Raw genomic sequence first — 19,894 nt, 5'->3', positions numbered from 1 at the left:
CACACAGCCAGTAAGAGTTTGAGATCTAATTTGAATTTAGATCTTCCTGACTCCAAGCCCAGTGCTCTATTCACTATTCACCTAGTTCTACCCTTTCAAGGCTTCCTATGTGTCAAGCATTATAATGATTAAGAGCTAAGGATACAAATGTAAATACAAGGGAATAAGGGAGCCTTATTGTTTTTATTGATCTTTTTAGCCTCAGTTTCCTCATCTGTAAAATGAGGATAATAACAACTACTTACAATGTTGTTGGGATGATCACATGAATTAATGTATATAAAGCATTTTGCAAACTTTGAAGTACTATATAAATGTTATTGTTCTTAATACAATTATTACATTACTATATATCATATTAATATGTAATAATGTATTAAGTTCTGATTCTACTGATTCTACATTACTAGCTATATTTTTTACTAGCTATAATTTTGTCCCAGTCCTGGGTTTTGTGGGTATTTTTTAGGTGTTGGAAACTCCTTCTATCAATGCAATCAACAATCTCTTTGTAAACACTCAGTAGCATAATGTAAAAGAAAATCAATCTCAAACACCTAGAGTTCTTTGATTCTAAAATCTTTCCTGTTTTGAAGATTAAGACATTTGCCCTTCTCTGGTCCATTAGCACTTTTCCTGTTCTACATTTTCTTTCTTTTAAAAAACAAACAAACCCATATCTTCTATCTTAGAATCAATGTTGTGTATTGGTTCCACAGCGAAGAACAGTACTAGGCAACAGGGGTTAAATGATTTGCCCAGGATCACACAGTTTTAAATATCTGAGGCCAGATCCGAATGAACTCAGGACCTCCCATCTCTAGTCCTGGCTCTACATTACCTTTCAAAGATTGCTGCCTTGCCATCCTATCCAATTATTTAAGAGTTCTAGGATGGATTTCTTTGAAGACAAACTCATCATAGCTAAATGATATGTTTTAGCTTAAGCTCTTTGTATTTTGAGCCATTTGGGGGTCTATCTTTCCCTGTTCCAAGATCATTCTCTTTGGCAGAGAAAAAAAAAGAGTAGAAAAAGAATTAAACTACTCTACCATTACTGTCATCCACTATCAGTATGACTTCATCAATTAATAGGTCATTCTAGATTAACCCTTTTTCTTTTTCTTATTGGATTAGCAGACTAGCAGATCAGGGAAATGATGCAGTGTAGGTACAATTTGCCTGGACATTAGCAAAGTATTTGGTAGTCTTGTGCTATTTCTTGAAGACAATATGGAACAATGGAGGCAAAATGGTAGCATAATTTGGAACTTGAGTCAAATTAGCAGATGGCACCAAGTGGGAAGAGTTAGTTAACACACTGGAGGACAAAATAGGAGTAATGAGTCAAGGATGAAAAGAGGCAGAGTTGAGCTTAAAGGAAAAACTTTCCAATGATTAGAATGATACAGAAATGAAATGGGAGTCTTGGGGTTAGATGGCCACAAGGATCATTCTTGTTCATATGAAGAGGTTGGACTAGAGGGTAACTAAGGATTTTTCCAAGTCTGGCAACTAGGTGGCACAGTGGGTAAGAATTTAGAATCTAGAAGACCTGAATTCAAATCCCTTCTCAGGCACTTACTAGGAGAGTCACTTCAGCTCTTCACGCCTTAGTATCTTTATCTGTAAAATGTAAGAAATAACTCTTGCTAACTTTGGGACCAATTAGCATTTTTCTTTGAGAGTTTGCTTGAAGTTGTTTTCACATTGTCATCTTCTAATTGTATATCTTGTTCTCTACCACTAGAGTAGCTTTTTATGGTCAAATTACTTTTGTTGTTATCTGCTCATTTTCCTAACTTATTTCTTAACTTTGATCTTTATATTAAAGTTGAGTTTTGTTCATTGGAAGCGAGGAGGCAATATCCCAAGCTTCAGACTTTTTCAGAGCTAGTTCTGAGGATCTGTAAGTTTTGGCTCCTTCCAAGGTGGTATTATCCTAGGAGAGTTGTGATCACTGCTCTTCTGCTCTTCCCTCTTATCTTTACCTAGGAAGGGGCCTCATTCCCTGCAGCCACAAGTACTAATGCTTCTTTTGGCCTCAGAATTATGACCAATGACCTTGTTCCTTTATGCTGACCACAAGCACTCCTCTTCACCCTGGAACTACAACCTAGAACTGCATAAGGTCAGAAAAAATGCTTATCAGTCCTTGAAGGCAGAGACTGTTTTTGCTGTTTGTGTTTGTATTCCTAGTACTATGTAGAGCTCTTGGCATATTTTTGTTTTTCAGTCATTATTTACACCTATCTGACTCTTCATGACCCTATTTGAAGTTTTTTTGGCAAAGATACTAGAGTGGTTTGCCATTTCTTTCTCCAGCTCTACTTGACTCCAGACCCATACAACCTAACCACCCAATCTATAAGCTTGGCATATTGTGCTTAATAAACACTTTTAAATCTATTCATTCAGCTCTGGCATGTAGCTTAAACACAGATCTCCTAGCTCCATGTCTGATGTTATTCCTCCTATTCCATACTAACTTTGCTTGCCTAGATATTGGAGATCAGATAGTTCAGGGCTTGTAATGTTCTTCAAAGTCTCTTTAATCCTTTTTTCTGGCCCATTTATTTAGTCATGATAGACAGTAGTTTTCAGGTAGGAATCCATTTTAGAATCATAAATTAAGAACTCCAAGTGATCACTGGAAGTCATCCTGTTCAACTCTCTTATTTCACAGATGAATAAACAAAGGCACTGTGAAGATTAAATTTAACTCTCTCCTGATTGTGAAAATTAAATTAACTCCCCTGCCCTATTTTAGATTTAATTACCAAAGGTGTAAATACCCCATTCACACTTGAGTGGGAGAGTTCTATGACCCACTTGTGCAATAGTGGGTGATGAATAAGAATTAAACTAACTGCCCCTGGGAAGTCCTAAAGCAAAGCTTCAACAATAATTGGTAGACATAAAATTAGGGGAAGGCACAGGAAGTGGCACAAAAGAAAATGTCTTTAAAAAGGAGTAACAACTTCCTTAGTGCAGTTTTTAGCTGGAGTTGAACTTGGAGTTCAACTTCCTATAAAAGGCAGTTCTTCATTCTTTGAAGTTGAGACTAGAGAAGAATCTGCTGACTAGACCTAAGACCCTGTTCCTGGTGAAACTGTTCTTCAATCTCTTCCTTTGGACTAACTTGTAGTGAGTGAAAAGGCTTACTCCTTTCCTTGATTTTCTGAAAAACTAGCCTCAGGAGAGACCTACCTTTTGAGAGAGACATCCCCAGGTCCTTAGCTTTGTTGAGACCAGCTAAGGACTAACCCTCCCTGCCCTGGTTGAGCCAGGGGCCAGGAGTAAATTACTCAGTGCTTAGGCTAGATCTCTTACTCTAACCTCTCTCTGATTTTCTTACTTCACTATTTCTGTATTTTGTAAATAAATTGTAAATAAATCTCTTTAGAATTAATATAAAGTCCTGGTGACCCTATATTAAAATGGTCAAGTCCAACCTTTTAAAAAAGTAAAATTAACCATTTTTCCCTCTTACAGCACATAGAGATTAAGTCAGATTGGAAGTAGTGGAAGAATTAGGACTTGTACACAGATTCTATGACTCCAAATCCATGTTTGTTTGTTTGTTTCAGGACCTGGAATCAAGAAGAGATGTTCAAATCCAGCCTCATACTTTTACTAGCTGTGGGCAAGTCACTTAGCCTCTCTGTGTGTCAGTTTCTTCATCTGTGAAATAGCATTAATAATAATACCTAACTTCCAGGGCTACTGTAAACATACAATAGTATTAGCTTTATGAAATACTTTGCAGTCTTTAAAGAGCTATGTAAATTCTGTTCTCATTATCTCAATACCATCTAATCAACCAATATTTGAAAAATACCCCTTTATATCACAAAACAAGTTTGTATAATACATAAGGTTTATATAACATATTAATATGTTGTAATCCAACCTTTACTTGAAGACATCCTATGAGGAAGAATTCTATGCTCCCCAAGACAGCCCATCCAACTTTTAGATAAGTAATTCTTAGGATGTTTTTCTTTACATAAAACAAAATTGCTTCTTTGTAATTTTTGTTCTCTGGAGTCAAGCAGAAGTCTAATGATGATGATGATGATAATTTTAAGGAATAAGAAGATGGATAAAGAGTAAAATAACAAGGACAAGAACAATGAAGAGGAAGAGAAGGAGAAAGAAGAGGAAAATAATTAGGAGAGGAGCCAGGATTACCACTAAGTGTTACCTACCTAGCAAAATTGAGTTAATCCTTCAAGGAGTAAAATGGATATTCAATGAAATAAAGAACTTTAAAGCATTCTTAATGAAAATACAAGAACTGAACAGAAAAAGAGAAGATTCCAGAGATTTATAAGAAGGCAACCATGAAAGAGTAATCATATAGGACCTAAAGTTATACTGCTCATATTCCTACAGGGGAAGATGATACATGTAACATAACAATTTGATCATTAGGGCAGTTAGAACTAGCCTGCATAGACAGAGGACATGAGTGTAAGTCAATCATGTTAGGATGATCTCAAAAATAAAAGAATGTAAGAATGAGAAAAAGAGACTCTAAGAGAAGGGAGAAACAGAATGGGGCAAGTTTTCACACATAAAGAAAGAATACAAGGAAGAGCTTTTACAGTGGAGGGGAAAGTGGAGGGTGGAAGACAATATTTGAATTTCATTCTCATCAGAATTAGTCCAAAGAGAGAAGAATGTGTGTGTGTGTGTGTGTGTGTGTGTGTGTGTGTGTGTGTGTGTGTGTGTTTAAAAATCTATCTTACCCTATAGGGAGATAGTAGAGGAAGGGGATAATAAATATGGAGGGAATTTTAAGGGGGAGGAAAAAGTAGGGAAAGCAGAAATAAAATAGACTTTTGAGGAAGGACAGAATAAAAAGAAAGAATGATAAACAGAAAAATGGTATGTGAGGAAATACACAATCATTGATCATAACTTTGTGAATATGATAAGCTGACTCATAGAATGGAAGCTGATAGCAGAATGAATTGTATAGCAGAATATAAAAATAAGTTGTATGTAAGAAACACCCTTGGGACAGAAAAAACAACATAGTATTGAAATGAAGGGCTGAAGATGAGTCTATCATGCTTCAGTTGATGAGGAGGGGATAGCAATCATGACCTCAGGCAAAGCAAAAGCAAAATTAGACCTAATTAAAAGAGAAAATCAGGGGAAGTACAATTTACTAAAACGTACTAAAGACAATAATGACATAAAAAATTTTATAGCAAATTTCTCTGATAAAGGAGTCATTTCTCAAATATATAGGGAACTGAGTCAAATTTATAAAAATAATCAAAACAACTCTGAGGTATCACCTCACACCTAGCAGATTGGCTAACATGACAGCCAGGGAAAGTAATGAATGCTTGAGGGGATGAGGTAAAGTTGGGACATTAATGCATTGCTGGTGGAGTTGTGAATTGATCCAACCATTCTGGAGGGCAATTTGGAACTATGCTCAAAGGGCAATAACAGACTGTCTGCCCTTTGATCCAGCCACAGCACTGCTGGGTTTATACCCCAAAGAGATAATAAGGAAAAAGACTTGTACAAGAATATTCATAGCTGCGCTCTTTGTGGTGGCAAAAAATTGGAAAATGAGGGGATGACCTTCGATTGGGGAATGGCTGAACAAATTGTGGGATATGTTGGTGATGGAATACTATTGTGCTAAAAGGAATAATAAAGTGGAGGAATTCCATGGAGACTGGAACAACCTCCAGGAAGTGATGCAGAGTGAGAGGAGCAGAACCAGGCAAACATTGTACATAGAGACTGATACACTGTAGTACAATCGAATGTCATAGACTTCTCCAGTAGTGGCAACACAGTGATCCTGAACATCTTGGGGGAATCTACAAGAAAAAACATTATCCACATTCAGAGGAAAAACTGTGGGAGTAAAAACACAGAAGAAAAACTGCTTGAATACATGGCTTGAAGGGATATGGTTGGGGATGTAGACTCTAAATGAACATCCTAGTGCAAACATCAACAACATGGAAATAGGTTCTGATCAAAGACACATGTAATACCCAGTGGAATTGTGCATCAGCTAAGGGGAAGGGTGGGGGAAGGGAGGGAGGGAAACAATATGATTCTTGTAACCAAGGAATAATGTTCTAAATTGACTAAATAAATTAATTTAAATTTTTAAGTAAATTATAAAAATAAGATCCATTCTCCAATTGATAAATGGTCAAAGGATGTGAAGAAGTAGTTTTTAAAGGAAGAAATCAAAACTACCTATAATCATATGGAAAAAAGGCCTAAATCACTATTGCTTAGTGAAAGGCAAAATAAAACAACTTTGAGGCACCACTTCACACCTGTCAGAAATAACAAATGCAAGATGGAATGATGGGAAATCGTACATTGATGACTGTTGGTGGAGTTGTGAACTGGTCCAACTATTTTGGAGAACAATCTGGAACCATGCCCAAAAGGTTATAAAACTGTACATACCCTTTGATCCAGCAATACTACTACTACTAGAGCTTTTCCTCAAAGAGATCAAAGAAAAAATCTATATGTACCAAAATATTTCTAGCAGTTTTTTTTTGTGGTGACAAGAATTGGAAAATGAGAGGATCCTCACGAAATGAGGAATGGCTGAACAAGTCATAGCACATGGTTGTGTTGGAGTATTATTGTGCTATAAGAAATGATGAGGGAGTGGTTTCTGAAAAACCTGGCAAGGTCTGTACATGAACTAATGCAAAATAAAGTGAGAAGAACTGGGAGATCACTGTGCACAGCAACTACAATGTCGTAATGATGATCAACTGTGAAAGACTTGGCTACTCTGATCAATACAATGATCCAAAACAATTCCAAAGGACTCGGATGAAAAAATGCTATCCACCTCCAGAGAGACAGCTGATGAATTCTGAGTGCAAAGAGAAACATACTTTGCTCACTCTCTTTAATTTTTTTTGTGACATGACAATGTAGAAATATGTTTTGCATTTCACGTGTATAATTGATATATTGTTTGCCTTCTCAGTGGGTGCAGGAGGGATAGGAAGAAAGGACAGGATCTGGAACTCAAAATTAAATAAGAAAAGAATGTTTGAAAGAATGTGAAATTTAAAAATAAAGTTCAGAGGTAAAGTAGAAGAGAGTTGGAATGGAACCTGGATGCGTAAAAAAAGGAAAGCTTTTTCATAACTGGGGAGTTTGAAGAATATGGGGAAAGAGCCAGTGGAATATGTGTTATGTTTCAGAAAAAAAGCTAAGGTCCAGAGGACAGAGAAAGTGATCTGGAACTGGGGAACGATATAGTTAATCATAGCAGACTAGAAGGATTGTCTAGTAGGGTCCAACTGAGGTGATGCACTATAAATTTATAGAAGATGAAGTCAGCATGATTTTATGTTGAAGTCCCAAGGTGCTTCTAAGAGCAGTTATAGGTGTTGTAAAAATTGCACAGAAGGTGATGGAATTTTGCAGGGAAAACATTTTACTTGAATTCTTATGGGTAGACAAGGGAAGCTATAAGAGGAGCAAATATGAGAATGAGGTTATGTGACTGGGAATGAAGGTCTTTTGACTGGCAAAGGAATCAAGGAATAGAACTAGAGGTACAAAGGCATTTATGAGGATGACTATGTACACCCTCTTCCTCTATGCATAATTTGTGATCCAATAACAAGTCTCCTTGCTGTTCCTCAAATAAGATGCTCCATCTCCCAGCTCTGGGTATTTTCAGTGACTGAACCCTCTGTGTGGAACTTTCCCTTCTGTTCTTTGCCTCCTAGCTTCAGTGACTTCCTTCAAATCTTAGCCAAAGTCCTACCTTCTGCAAAAAAGGACCTTTCCCAGGAGTCTTTGATCTTAGTGCCTCCTCTCTAAGAACACCCTCAAATTATCCTATATTTAATTTGTTTGTACATATTGGTGTGGATATTGTCTCTCACAGAGACCAAACTGGGAGCTCCTTGAGAGCAGGGATTGTTTTTTTAACACCTCTTTCCCAGGGTCATTGTGAGGTTCAAATGAGGTCAATTTTGTAAAGTGCTTATCAAAGTGTGTGGCACATAATCGGTTCTTAAGTGCCACATGAAGAATAATGGATATGGCATTAGGGGACTTAGGTTCAAATCCTAGCTTTACCATCTCCTACCTCTGGAACCATGGGTAGGTAACAACCTCTTTGAGCTTTAGTTTCTCAGACATAAAACAATGGGGTTGAACCTCTAAAAATCCCTTCTAGGGGGCAGCTGGGTAGCTCAGTGGATTGAAAGCCAGGCCTAGATATGGGAGGTTCTAGGTTCAAATCTGGTCTCAGGCACTTCCCAGTTGTGTGACCCTGGACAAGTCACTTAACCCCCATTGCCTAGCCCAGAAGGTAAGGGTTTTAATAATAATAATAATAATATCCCTTCTAGTGCTAAAACTTTAATCTCATATACCACACAAAGACTTGGAAGACTCATTGAGGAATTGTAATTTCCTTAGGTGATCAAGGAAAAAGAAACTATATGTTAAACTATCTATAACAGTTCTTTTTGTGGTGGCAAAGAACTGGACACTGAAGGGATATCCATCAATTGGGAAATGACTGAACAAGTTGCAGTATATGATTGTAAGGTAATATTATTGTGCCATAAGAAATGACAAACAAAAAGATCACAAAAAAAAATCCTGGGAAGATTTATATGAAGTGATGCAAAGTGAAATGAGCAGAACCAGGAGGATGTTGTATACAATAAAGACAATAATATATGATGATCAACTATTATCAGCCAGACAAGGATCCAGGACAGCTCTAAGGGATTAATGAGGAAAAAGGCTAGGAGGATGGGGAAAGGGTAGGAGGGAGAAAAAAAAATTAAAAAAACAAGAATGTATATAAAAAATATTAGCAAACAAAAAGAGATACTTAAGTGCATACTATATATATCTATATCTATACATATATAGACCTATATGCATATAGGTCTATATATCAAGGAATTTTTTTTAAGAGGAAAAGGACCCATTGAACAAAAATATTTGTTACACCTCTTTTTGTGGTAGCAAAGAATTGGAAATTGAGGAAACACCCATCAATTGGGGAATAGCTGAACAAGCTGTTGTGTATGGTTGTAAGGGAATAAATACTCTTTTGCTATAAGAAATAATGAGCAGGATGATTTCAGAAAAATATGGAGAAACTTACATGAACTGATGCAAGTGAAGTAAATAAAATAAGATTGTATGCAGTAACAGCAATATTGTGTGATGAACAACTGTGAGTGAGCTAGCTATTCTCAGCAAGACAATACCAATGATTGAAATGCCATTGAAATGAAAAATGCCATCATCCTCCAGAAAAGAAAATTATAACAGTCTAGATGCAGAAAAAAAATATTATATTTCAATTTCTTTCTTCCCCTTTTTCTTATTCAAGATCTCTTCCACAAAATAACTAATATGGAAAAATGTTTTACATGATTGCACATGAAAATCTATTTTGGATTGCTTACTGACTCAGGGAAAGGTCAGGGGAGGGAGAAAGGAAGGAAGAGAAGGTAGAATGGAGAAAGAACTTGGAAATCAAAAATATTTTTAAATGAATGTTAAAAACATTGATTTTTACATATAATTGGGGAAAAATAAAATAGAATTAAAATATGAAAAATGTATATTCAATTTAAAATACAGTTAGAAGGGGCAGTTAGATGACTCAGGGATAGAGCCAGGCCTAGAGACAGGAGGTACTGGGTTCAAATCTGGAGTGAGACACTTCTTAGCTATGTGACCCTGGACAAGTCACTTAAATCCAGATGCCTAACCCTTATCACTCTTCTGCCTTGGGATCAATATTTAGTATTGCTCCTAAGACAGAAGGATTTTTGACCCTACAGTTGGAAGCAAGTCTAAAAACTTTAATCCCATGAACAACAATCTCTGTGGAACTGATCTACTCCCTGAAAGATCCTTTCCTTGTATGAGTTTTAAATTTTTTACTTTAGCCTAGAGGTAGTTGGAAAAATTTCCATAGTCATAGGAATTTTCATAACCCTATTTATCTGTATTCCTTTGGGGAAGAGGGCAGTAAGGGAAAGGGTAAAAAAAAAATATGGGAGAAAAAAATTATCCCCCAAAGCTGCAAGATAATCATTTACTCCTGACTAGCTTATCTGGGAAAACTTCAGTCAGAGGTCACATGGAAACACAAACCTTCCCTGCATTTAAATGGAAAGTGGCCAGTTTCATTCTCCTCAAATCAAGAAGCATTTCTAGCCGAAGGAGGCAGTCTAGTTTTCATGCACACTGTAAGAGCTTACTAAATGCGCTGGCTCTCAATCATGCAACCATAGCCCAAAAGTATGGGGTTCAAAGCCCTGTAAAGCCATTTGCTAGGTGCGTGACTTTGTTCAAGGTAATAAACCTTTGTTTCACACTTTTTTTTTTTAATGTAAGCTTCCTCTCTAGGGATGACACAGACTTTCTGATGACCAAACTATGGACTCCACATACACACCCAGAGGAGGGGCAGAGGATGACTATAGCTTCTCAGTTGAAAACAGGAACACGTGGGGAGAAGAAAGCTACTGTGTGAACCTGCAGTGGATTTTCCCAGCACTCTTTGCGAGCTGCTAGCTACTCTATGGGAAAACCCTGGCTCTCAGTCAATTTGTTCCGTGTTTTTGTAACCACAGAGAAAGCTCTTAGCAATCACACCTCCTGAGAAAGCCAGTAAAGGGCGAGATGGGGGTTAAAGAAAATAAAAAGCAAGGAGGAAAGGATGTAGGGTTGGTTAAAAATAAACTTATCAGATGAGGATTAAATTCTGAAAATGTTATCTTGACCAACAGGAGAGTGGAAAAAAAAAAGCACTTCAAGGAGAGTCTAGTCCACAGGATGAATAACCATAAAAATAGGAGGAAATGCCCCAAAGTAGGTGCCAAACATGCCAAGTGGAGTCACGACTGTTTTTCTCAAGGTACTGTCTTTCCAGGATTGCTCCAGCCAGGAGTCTTACTCACTTGGGTCATCAGAAGACCTAGATGCAAATTCTGACTTTGCCACTTCTGTCAGTATGGGTCTTGGGCAATGAAACTTGGGCAAGACCTCCCTGGTCTTCTTTTCTCCTCTTTTGAAAAAATGGCAGAGGGGAGAGGAGAAAAGATGGTCTAAGATCTCTTCCAGTTCAAATCTTTGATCCTTTGATCTTGGCAATCAGTGAATAACTTAGATATTAAAACTGAAATGGGAATTGTGGGAAAGATCCTTCTTAGAGTTCCAATGCGGTGTTTTATCTATCTAAGAATTTCTGGGACAATTTCTAAGATTTCCAAGAAATCCAAGAATTTCTCAAATCCAGACAATTGGAGCAGGAAGGAGGTGAAGAGCAAGGTAAAGAGCAAGCTTGACCTATTTATAGATGAAGAAATCGTGGCCCAGAAGTGCTTAACACACAGTCACATAGCTGTTAGTGGCAGAGCTGGGAATAGATCTACTCTTTCTCATAGTACTACTGACCTTTTTCCCCCAAAACACATTTCTAAAATACTTACTACCTGCCAGGTAATGTTATATGTGTCATATCCACTAGAGTCTGTGCTCATTTGACCCTCATTTGCCAGAACTAAAAAAAATATATATATATATATATATGAAATGGCATATGGAATAGTTGGGAAAAAACTGCCTAGCTTTACAGTCAGAGAATCTAGATTCCAAACCCTTCTGGCTGTATAACCTTGGAAACAAGTCACTTAACTAACTTCTTTGGGCCTCAGCTTCCTCTTCTTGAAGTGGTGGTGGTGGTGGTGGTGACTTAGATCAGTGGTGTCAAACTTAAAAAGAAGTGAACTCCTGTAGTTCCCAGGCTGAGAAAATCACAAATTAACATTATTGATGTTTTAGTGGATTTTTATTTTGTTTAACATTTCAAATTGCATTTAGATCATCTCTAAGATTCCAGTTTTAATCTTTGATCTTGACAATTCAATGGATTTTTTTTTCCTTTCCACTTTAAGGTACTCCATCTTCTCCAGGCTTCATTCCAGACTTCCCCCATCACTCTGAAGCCTCACCCACTTCTCCATCCATCACTTCAGTCTTGGAATTCACACATTTTTGAAGAACCCTTCCCCTTCAGCCTTTCCCTGATTGGATGGTTCAGTCCAGAATCTTCATTTAAAGAGTTTCTGCAGGCAAGCATTGCCTGGACTTTTGCCATGCTCTCAAGTTGGATACCTTTCCCTTCCCCAATCTTTTTCAGTTCCCTTTCTTATATCGTCTTCCCTTATTATAATGTGAATTCCATGAGGGCAAGAACTATCTTTCTACTCGTATTTCCAGTGCCTAGCACAGTGCTTAGTATATTGTTATCATTTAGTCTACCCATTTTTCAGTTATGCTTAAGGAGCCCCTTTGGGGATGTAGGGGTTCTTGGCAAAGATACTGAAATGATTTGACAGTTCTTTCTCCAGGTCATTTTACAGATGAGAAAACTGAGGCAAACAGGGTTAAGTGACTTCCCCAAGATCACACAGCTAGTGTTTGAGGCCAAATTTGAAATCAGGTCTTCCTGACTCTGAGCTTGGCACTCTATCCACTGTGCCACCTAGCTGCCCCACTAAGCACATGGCACATAGGAAGCATTTAATAAATGCTAATTGATAATCTATACTCCATCATTTCTATTAACAATTGGTTTTCACTCTTCTTGGTTTTGCCACCTGATGTCTACCTTTAAAAGGGAAATACACCAAGATAGATTCTCAGCGGGTACATGATTTAGATATAAAAGGTCATCAAACTCTTTGACCCAGCAATAGCATTACTAGATTGGTAACCCAAAGAGATCAAAGGAAAAGGTTCCACATATACAAAAATATTTATAGAAGCTCTTTTTGTGGTGGCAAAAAAAAATAGAAATTGAAAGGCTGTCTCTCAATTGGGGAATGTTGTAGCATATGGTTATGATGAAATATTGTTGAGCTGTTAAAATATGATAAAGATGATAGTTTCAGAAAAACCTGGGAGGTTTTATATGAACTGATACAGTGAAGTGAGCAGAACCAGTAGAACATTGTAGGCATTAACAGCAGCAGTATTGTAAAGTTACTTAACTGTGAAAGACTTAGCTACTAGGATAAATACAATGATCAGCAGTTATTCCAAAGAACTCATAATGAAAAATGCTATCCATCATCAGAGAGAACTGATGAACACAGTTTGAAGCATATTTGTTTTCACTTTCTTGATCTTTCCTTCCTTCCTTCCTTCCTTCCTTCCTTCCTTCCCTTCTTCCTTCCCTTCTTCCTTCCTTCCTTTTCTTTCCCTTTCCCTTTCCCTTTTCTTTCTTTCTTTCTCTCTCTCTTTCTTTCTTTTTTCTTCCTTCCTTCCTTCCTTCCTTCCTTCCTTCCTTCCTTCCTTCCTTCCTTCCTTCCTTCCTTCCTTCCTTCCTTCCTTCCTTCCTTCCTTCCTTCCTTCCTTCCTTCCTCTTCCTTCCTTCCTTCCTTCCTTCCTTCCTTTCCTTTCTTGCAACATAGCTAATATGTTTTGCAAGACTTCACATGTGTAATGGATATCTATTGGCCTTATCAAAGGGTGAGGGAGGTGGAGAGGAAAAAAATTTGGAACTGAAAATTTAAAAATGCAACTTCCCCCTCAAGAAACGAGCATTAAAAACAAGGGGCTTAAACACAGATTTGAACATAACCCAGTGTTTATTGATTCTTGAAGTACGGAAGTGATTTCATTTCACAATTTAAGTCAACCTGTAGGGTTTGGTAAGGGCAACATAGACACATTTAATCAGCCACAATCCAAAGGTGGTGGTGACCAGCACACACACACAGCCCCAGGCAGGCTTTGTCCCTTTTGAAATCACAAAGTGGTCTTTATAGATTTTTCTGAAAATACTCAAGCACTGAAATGAATGGAAGATTATTTACCTGTGAGTGATACAAAAAACAGCAACTATTTTCCAAAGCATTCTACTACAGCAAGGTCAGGAAAATTGCTAAAAGGAAATTTAAAAAAAAAAGAAAAAAAGAGGAGCTAGGGGCCATATTTCAACTTTCAGAATATACTGAAGAGCTAAAAAAAAAAAAAAAACCTTCAAATAGTTGATGAGGGTCTTTAAGTATTTTTCCAGTCCAGGGGTTCTTAACTTTTGTTACATCATGAACATCAGTGGCAGTCTGATGGAGGATATGGACCCATCCTCAGAACTGTTTTTAAAATTCATAATTGAAGGAATGCCAAATTTTAGAGTTTAGTGAAAATAAAGATGTAAATTTCCCCATAAATTCACAGACCCACTAAAATCTGTCCAAGGACTCCAAGTTAACAACCTCTGTTCTAAAGTCAATCTTACAAAAGTACAAGGAAAAGGAAGCCTCTGAAAAACAAGTGTTTGGAGCTCTCCATCACATCCCCAGAATTCAGTCTTTCCACAATGGTCCCTGGAGGGATAGAAACAAAGAGAGCAAAAGGATTGAGACTCTGCCTACTTGGAGGATCCATCTGAAGAGGAAACACTGCCTCAGGACATAGATCTCTTTTCCTAGCTTATGTACCCATAGATCCTAAATGGAAAAGCATGGATTTTTTTTTAAAGGGGAAGAGGGGAATATATCCTTTCCTCATATCAAGGCACTCTATTTTCCTCTCTTACAAAGAATAGCAATATGACAGAACCAATGTTCAAACTCATTGTAGTGCCTAAGGGAGGGCTCCAAATTCAATATAGTAGGGAAACCACAAATGTTTTTACTCCAGATGGCAAGTGCCACTTAGCTATGATGTGTGTGTTCACACCTTACAGCTAATGCCCAGAATCCAATAGAGGGGCTGATAATGTTCAGCTCCAGCCGAGAGATGCTCTATCTCTTGGAGGATCATCTCCTTTCCACTGAAAATTCTCCCCCTCAGCCTCATGTGGTCCCTGGATAGGTTTATGGTACAACTTTACAAATTAACTTGGGCAACAGGATGGCATGGCGTATAGTTAAAAGCACACTGGACTGAGAATTCAGACTTTACTTTAGGACCCTACCTCAATCAATCAATCAAATCTACTACGTAATCTACTATACAGATATTGTGCCAAATACTGGGGGTGCTTATTTGTTGTGTGGGCTTAGGCAAAAATCATCATTCTCCCCCCACCCCCTTAGTCTCATACCAACATGGAATTGAACTTTAGCTACTTCCCTCCAAATGTTGTTATAAGAACACTGAAATACTGACTAAAAATGCCTGCTGGGTTCAGTCATTGATCCTGGATTTGAACCCCAAGCTAATTGTGGGGTAATCATCCCCTCAACACTTTCTCCCCTCTTCTGCTCACAGAGGCTCAACTGGCAAGAATGACCTAGATACCTTCTAATATTCCTTTCAAACTATGATTCCTTTGAGACAAGGTTTTCTCAGACTCCTCAGAAGCACTAGATGTTCTCAGTAAACAAACAAGCAAAAAAAACATTTTGCACTTTTTTCTGTTGTAGTTCATACTAATTTTTATTTATTTAATATACAGATATATGTGACCTTGCTCTTCTAAATCAGGGACCCTAACTTTTTTTTATCTTATAGTCCCCTTAGTAGGTTGGTCTAAGGATGTTTTTAAATATCCAAAATAAAAAATATGCACAAAAATATCAATCCTACTGAAAGTTATCAAAATTCTTTTTTAAATTCATGGACCCCAAGTAAAGATCTCTGTTCCCAGAGTTAACCTTAAAAAGATAATATCAAGGAAAAGGCAGCTGAAAGTCCTTTTAAAAAGTGTGTTGCTCTTCAAATTACTGAAACCAGTCATTCCAAAGTTGTCCAAAGACAAAGAGCAAAGGGTCAGATTTGTTCTTGTTTCAGTCATTTTTTCAGTCATGTCCTATTATTGGTGACCCCATTTGGGATTTTCTTGGCAAAGATACTGGAGTGGTTTGCCATTTCCTTCTCCAGATCATTTGAAAGATGAGGAAACTGAGGCAAATGGGATTAAAATGACTTGCCCAGGGTCACCCAGCTAGTATGTGACTGAGGCCAGATTTGAAGTCTTCCTTACTTCAGGTCTGACATTTTATCCATTGTGCCACCTAGCTGCCCAAAGGGACTATAGGATTCATTTCAACTTCTCTAGGTGTTTGTTTCCTCATCTTGAAGATGGGAATGGGGGGGCTAGATGATCTCAAAGGTACCTCTTCCAACCTCAAGATTTGAGGACTCATGTCTCCACTAGAGCTGCTTCTATGGCATTTATCAGGTAGGAATTGATAGATGGATAACCCTAAATCCATTCTCATATTGGAAAGATTTATCCTTTGCCCTGCTCACATTGGCAGCAGAAATTCACATTTGAGGAATTGCACATTTGGAGATGGTAGAATGAGTTAAAAAGATTTCTTTGATAATTCTTTAAATGTGTCAGCTACTTTTTTAATAGGGCTGGGGAGTAGAACACCAGGCAATTCCTGTCTTTAAAGTAATTACTTAAGACTTGACATTCTTTTAATTCTGAGATACGCTAGAGCCACATAGCTGACCATTCCCTCTGTCAACTCAAGTTCTAATACTAAAAAAGCCAAGACCATTTTGGGGATCTCCTCATCCCAATTGATCATTTAATTGATCAGTCAACTCTTTAGAAAAGAAACCACCTTAAATATCTATATAAGAGCTATTTTCTAAGGACTACTGACTCTTTTGTGGACATCTAACCTACCACTACTTCTTTTAAAGGAAATATTTCAACTAAATAAGGACAATTCTGCTATTAAAAAGCCAGAGTAATTTAAAAAGGAAAAGATATCAGGTTCAAACAGATGATCCATAATTTAGACAGCTCTGCATTTAATTGGTATTAACAACTCTACTGTAGATCTATTTACCAAACTGAAGTAAGACTTTTTACTCCCATAAAATTGGATCTTTGGATTGAAATCCAATCTACTGCTAAGGACAATCCTGCCATATTTAGATGATGTAATGCTTAGGAAGGCTCTTAACATTTCTATTGCCAGTAATACACATGCAATTGATCTGATTATTCACCAAATTACTTTCCATTGGCAGTTTTCAGTCCTTCCCAAACAAAGGGGCTAAGGGAATATCAAAAAAACAGTCCCTGGGTACATGGTTTTATCTTCAGTCTAATCTGGGCTTGATTTCTAGGAGGATAATTCAGACATACAAATTAGCCGAGGATAAAATAGATTACTTCTTCAACACTAGACTGTATATATAGTACCTTTCTCCCAAGGGTTTAGATTAAGATTTAAAAGTCAGACTTTGAAGAATTTTTTTAAAAACTTGCAAAAATAGTGGAAGTTCCAGGGCAAGGCTACACCAGTTTTAATATCCTACTACTCAATCAATCAGAATTTACTCCTAGAAATCATATGCCCCATAAGTGGACTTGAGGAAGAGTGGTGAAAGGCTTAAAAGTAGTTTTGTAGGCTTCTCTGCTACCTTTAGGAAATAGAGGCTTTTGTGACTGGCGAAAAGTCACTTAACCTATTGATGCCCCCAGAAACTAAGGCTATAAGAGACAATTCAGTCATGTCCAACTCTTCATGAGTCTTCATTTCCTTTTCAAATTCATTTGAGATAGGAGGAAACTGAGACAAACAGGGTTAAAATGTCTTGTCCAGGGCCACCCAGCGAGTAAGGATCTGAGTTCAGATTTGAACTCAGAATGATCTTCCTGACTCTAAGTCTTGCATTCTATCACCCAGAGGAAATTCCTGACTAGGATTTCTCTATACTGATGAAGTCACGGTTCTAGTCTACTGCCAAAAAAAAAAAGGAAAAAAACTCCAAATCAAAACAGTCAGCTTCAAAACACAAAGTTACTGTTGGTCACCAGGATAGCTGGTAAACCACCTTTTCTCTCATTGTCATCTTTCCCATTTTTCTCAGAGATCTATCTTAGTGCAACTGAAGCTATATCCATCAGTGAGAAGTTTATATTCTTCATGATCCAACATAGTGGAGAGAAATCCTGTGTGTTTAATCTTCCAACCAATAGTGGTTCACAGCCTATTCTACACAACACTTGGGGAAAATAAGATCAGTTTCATTCTCCAAACTAATCATGACTCCAAAGATTTCTAGAACTGAGGTTCTGGGTTCACAAATATAACCTGGTAGAAAACTGTGTACACACACACACACAAGGTGACAAAAGGCAGGATAAAGGAACACATTTTGTAATCATCCAGAGTTCCATATGGAAAAGATGTGGGGCAGGTGGTGATTACACTTGCCTGAGGTTTTTTAACCATCATTTGAAAGGCAAAGCTAAATTTTCATTTTTCTCCCCCAAATCTAACATTCCTATCCAAAGAAAATAAAAGTATTTCCCATTTTCCTTCTTCACTGTATAGGTAGGGAAATGAGACAATTCCAAGACACAAAAGGGAACACTGAAGGTGTTCCAGATAAAGGTGAAGAAATGCCATGGTGGTATGTGATATGGGGGCTTAGGATGATGAAAAGTGTTTCCTCAATCATAGAGAACACATTTTTTTTCACAATTTCATTATTATACCTCTGTAAATGAAAATGACCTCTATAACACTGACAACAGGAGTGAGACTGAGGTAGCAAGGACTAACCAAAAAGCTGGTTGTAGGAATGAAAGCTTGTGGGGAGAGGCAGAGTCAAATGACTCGACATAGTTGTTGGGGGTTTTTTCCAGGAATTTTTTATTTCTATTTTCTTTTTGAAATGTAGATATTATTTCTTACCCCACTTTCTCAAAAGAGTATGGCCTCATTTATTTAAAAGAAGAAGACATAGCTAATTCTCTTGAGCTCTCTTCCCCACCAGAACAAGTGAACACACATATAAAGTCTGACTCAATGGAACTATGCTACTGTCTACCTCTTGACAGAGAAATGACGTTTCAAAGAAGAGAAGTATAATTTGAAATACAGCCAATGTAGGAATTTGTTTTGTACAATAAGGCATGAGTTATTTAACTGCCAATCTGTCTGTTTGTTGGTTTGTTTTTACATACTTATAGATTGGTTCTAAGGTCCAGATAGATGCTTCCCTTTGGATCCAAAGCTCTACCTTATTAAAGAAACAGTATAATAGTGGTTAACCTCCAACCTTGACTAGACTGCTGAGGAGGAACCAATCTCTTGAGGGAAGAAAATAAAAAGAGAAGTAAATGGTACTCTTATCTCATCCAAGATTGATACTTTCACCCAACTTGAGCAGAAGCAAGAAACTTTACTTCCAAGACTAGAAAGAAGGAACAAAATTAGAACAGCCAACAAGGTTTATGTGAATGTATTACAATGACAAGGACAGCCCTTTGTAGAGACAGTGAAAAAACATAAACTTGAGCTAATGCTATAGAAAGTCTGTCCAACAGCCCTACATTATGTCTAGCTGAGCGGTGTACTAAGAACACTAAACTGTTTCCTTAGGTCAACCCCTCAAATTACTTCCAGAGGCAACATTTCTTGGCAAAGCTTTCTTTCAATCCAAAAAAGTTTACATAAAGTGCAAATAAGATTTGTTCCCTCCCCTAGATTTCCATGTTCATCATCTTTACAACTGGTGGAGCCAAAAAGTCATTTACTAAACTTGTTGAACAGGTCGTTGCTCAACAATATTTCTGGAATAGGTAAGTCTTTGAGTTCTTCCAAAGTCACAGAGAATGTCTGGAGATGGATATAGTCCTGGCAGAAGAATGCTGAGTACCACAGGCAAGATAAGAGACACAAATGGTGCATTTCTAGCATATGGGAAAGAATATCCTTCCCGAGTCAATGAAGAGGTCATCTTTGGATCTAATTGCTTGCAGAGAATTCAGGAACTGTGTTTCTGAGAAGAACAGTGCCAACTGATCTCCAAGTCAGTCCTCATTTCGGGAGGTTTCCGTTTTCCCTGTATTGGCAACAGAAACAAGAATTGGAAGTTAGGAAACTGGATT

The 19,894-nt window shown here is 37.5% G+C and overlaps 1 protein-coding gene across 1 annotated transcript in view; it reads right to left on the bottom strand.

The window, feature by feature from the left end:
* Nucleotides 1-13,648: 13,648 nt before the first annotated feature.
* EGLN3 (egl-9 family hypoxia inducible factor 3) overlaps nucleotides 13,649-19,894 on the bottom strand; it is a 44,145-nt gene continuing 37,899 nt past the window's right edge. Inside the window, exon 5 of the mRNA XM_007472504.3 lies at nucleotides 13,649-19,848. Within this exon, the coding sequence (XP_007472566.1) occupies nucleotides 19,817-19,848 (32 nt within the window). The 3' untranslated portion in view covers nucleotides 13,649-19,816. The remainder of the gene's footprint in view (nucleotides 19,849-19,894) is intronic.

This window comes from Monodelphis domestica, chromosome 1 (assembly GCF_027887165.1).
Source record: "Monodelphis domestica isolate mMonDom1 chromosome 1, mMonDom1.pri, whole genome shotgun sequence".
Classification (NCBI taxonomy): Eukaryota; Metazoa; Chordata; class Mammalia; order Didelphimorphia; family Didelphidae; genus Monodelphis; species Monodelphis domestica.
Note: the sequence above shows the minus strand (reverse complement) of the source record. Positions and strands in the feature narration are given on the sequence as shown.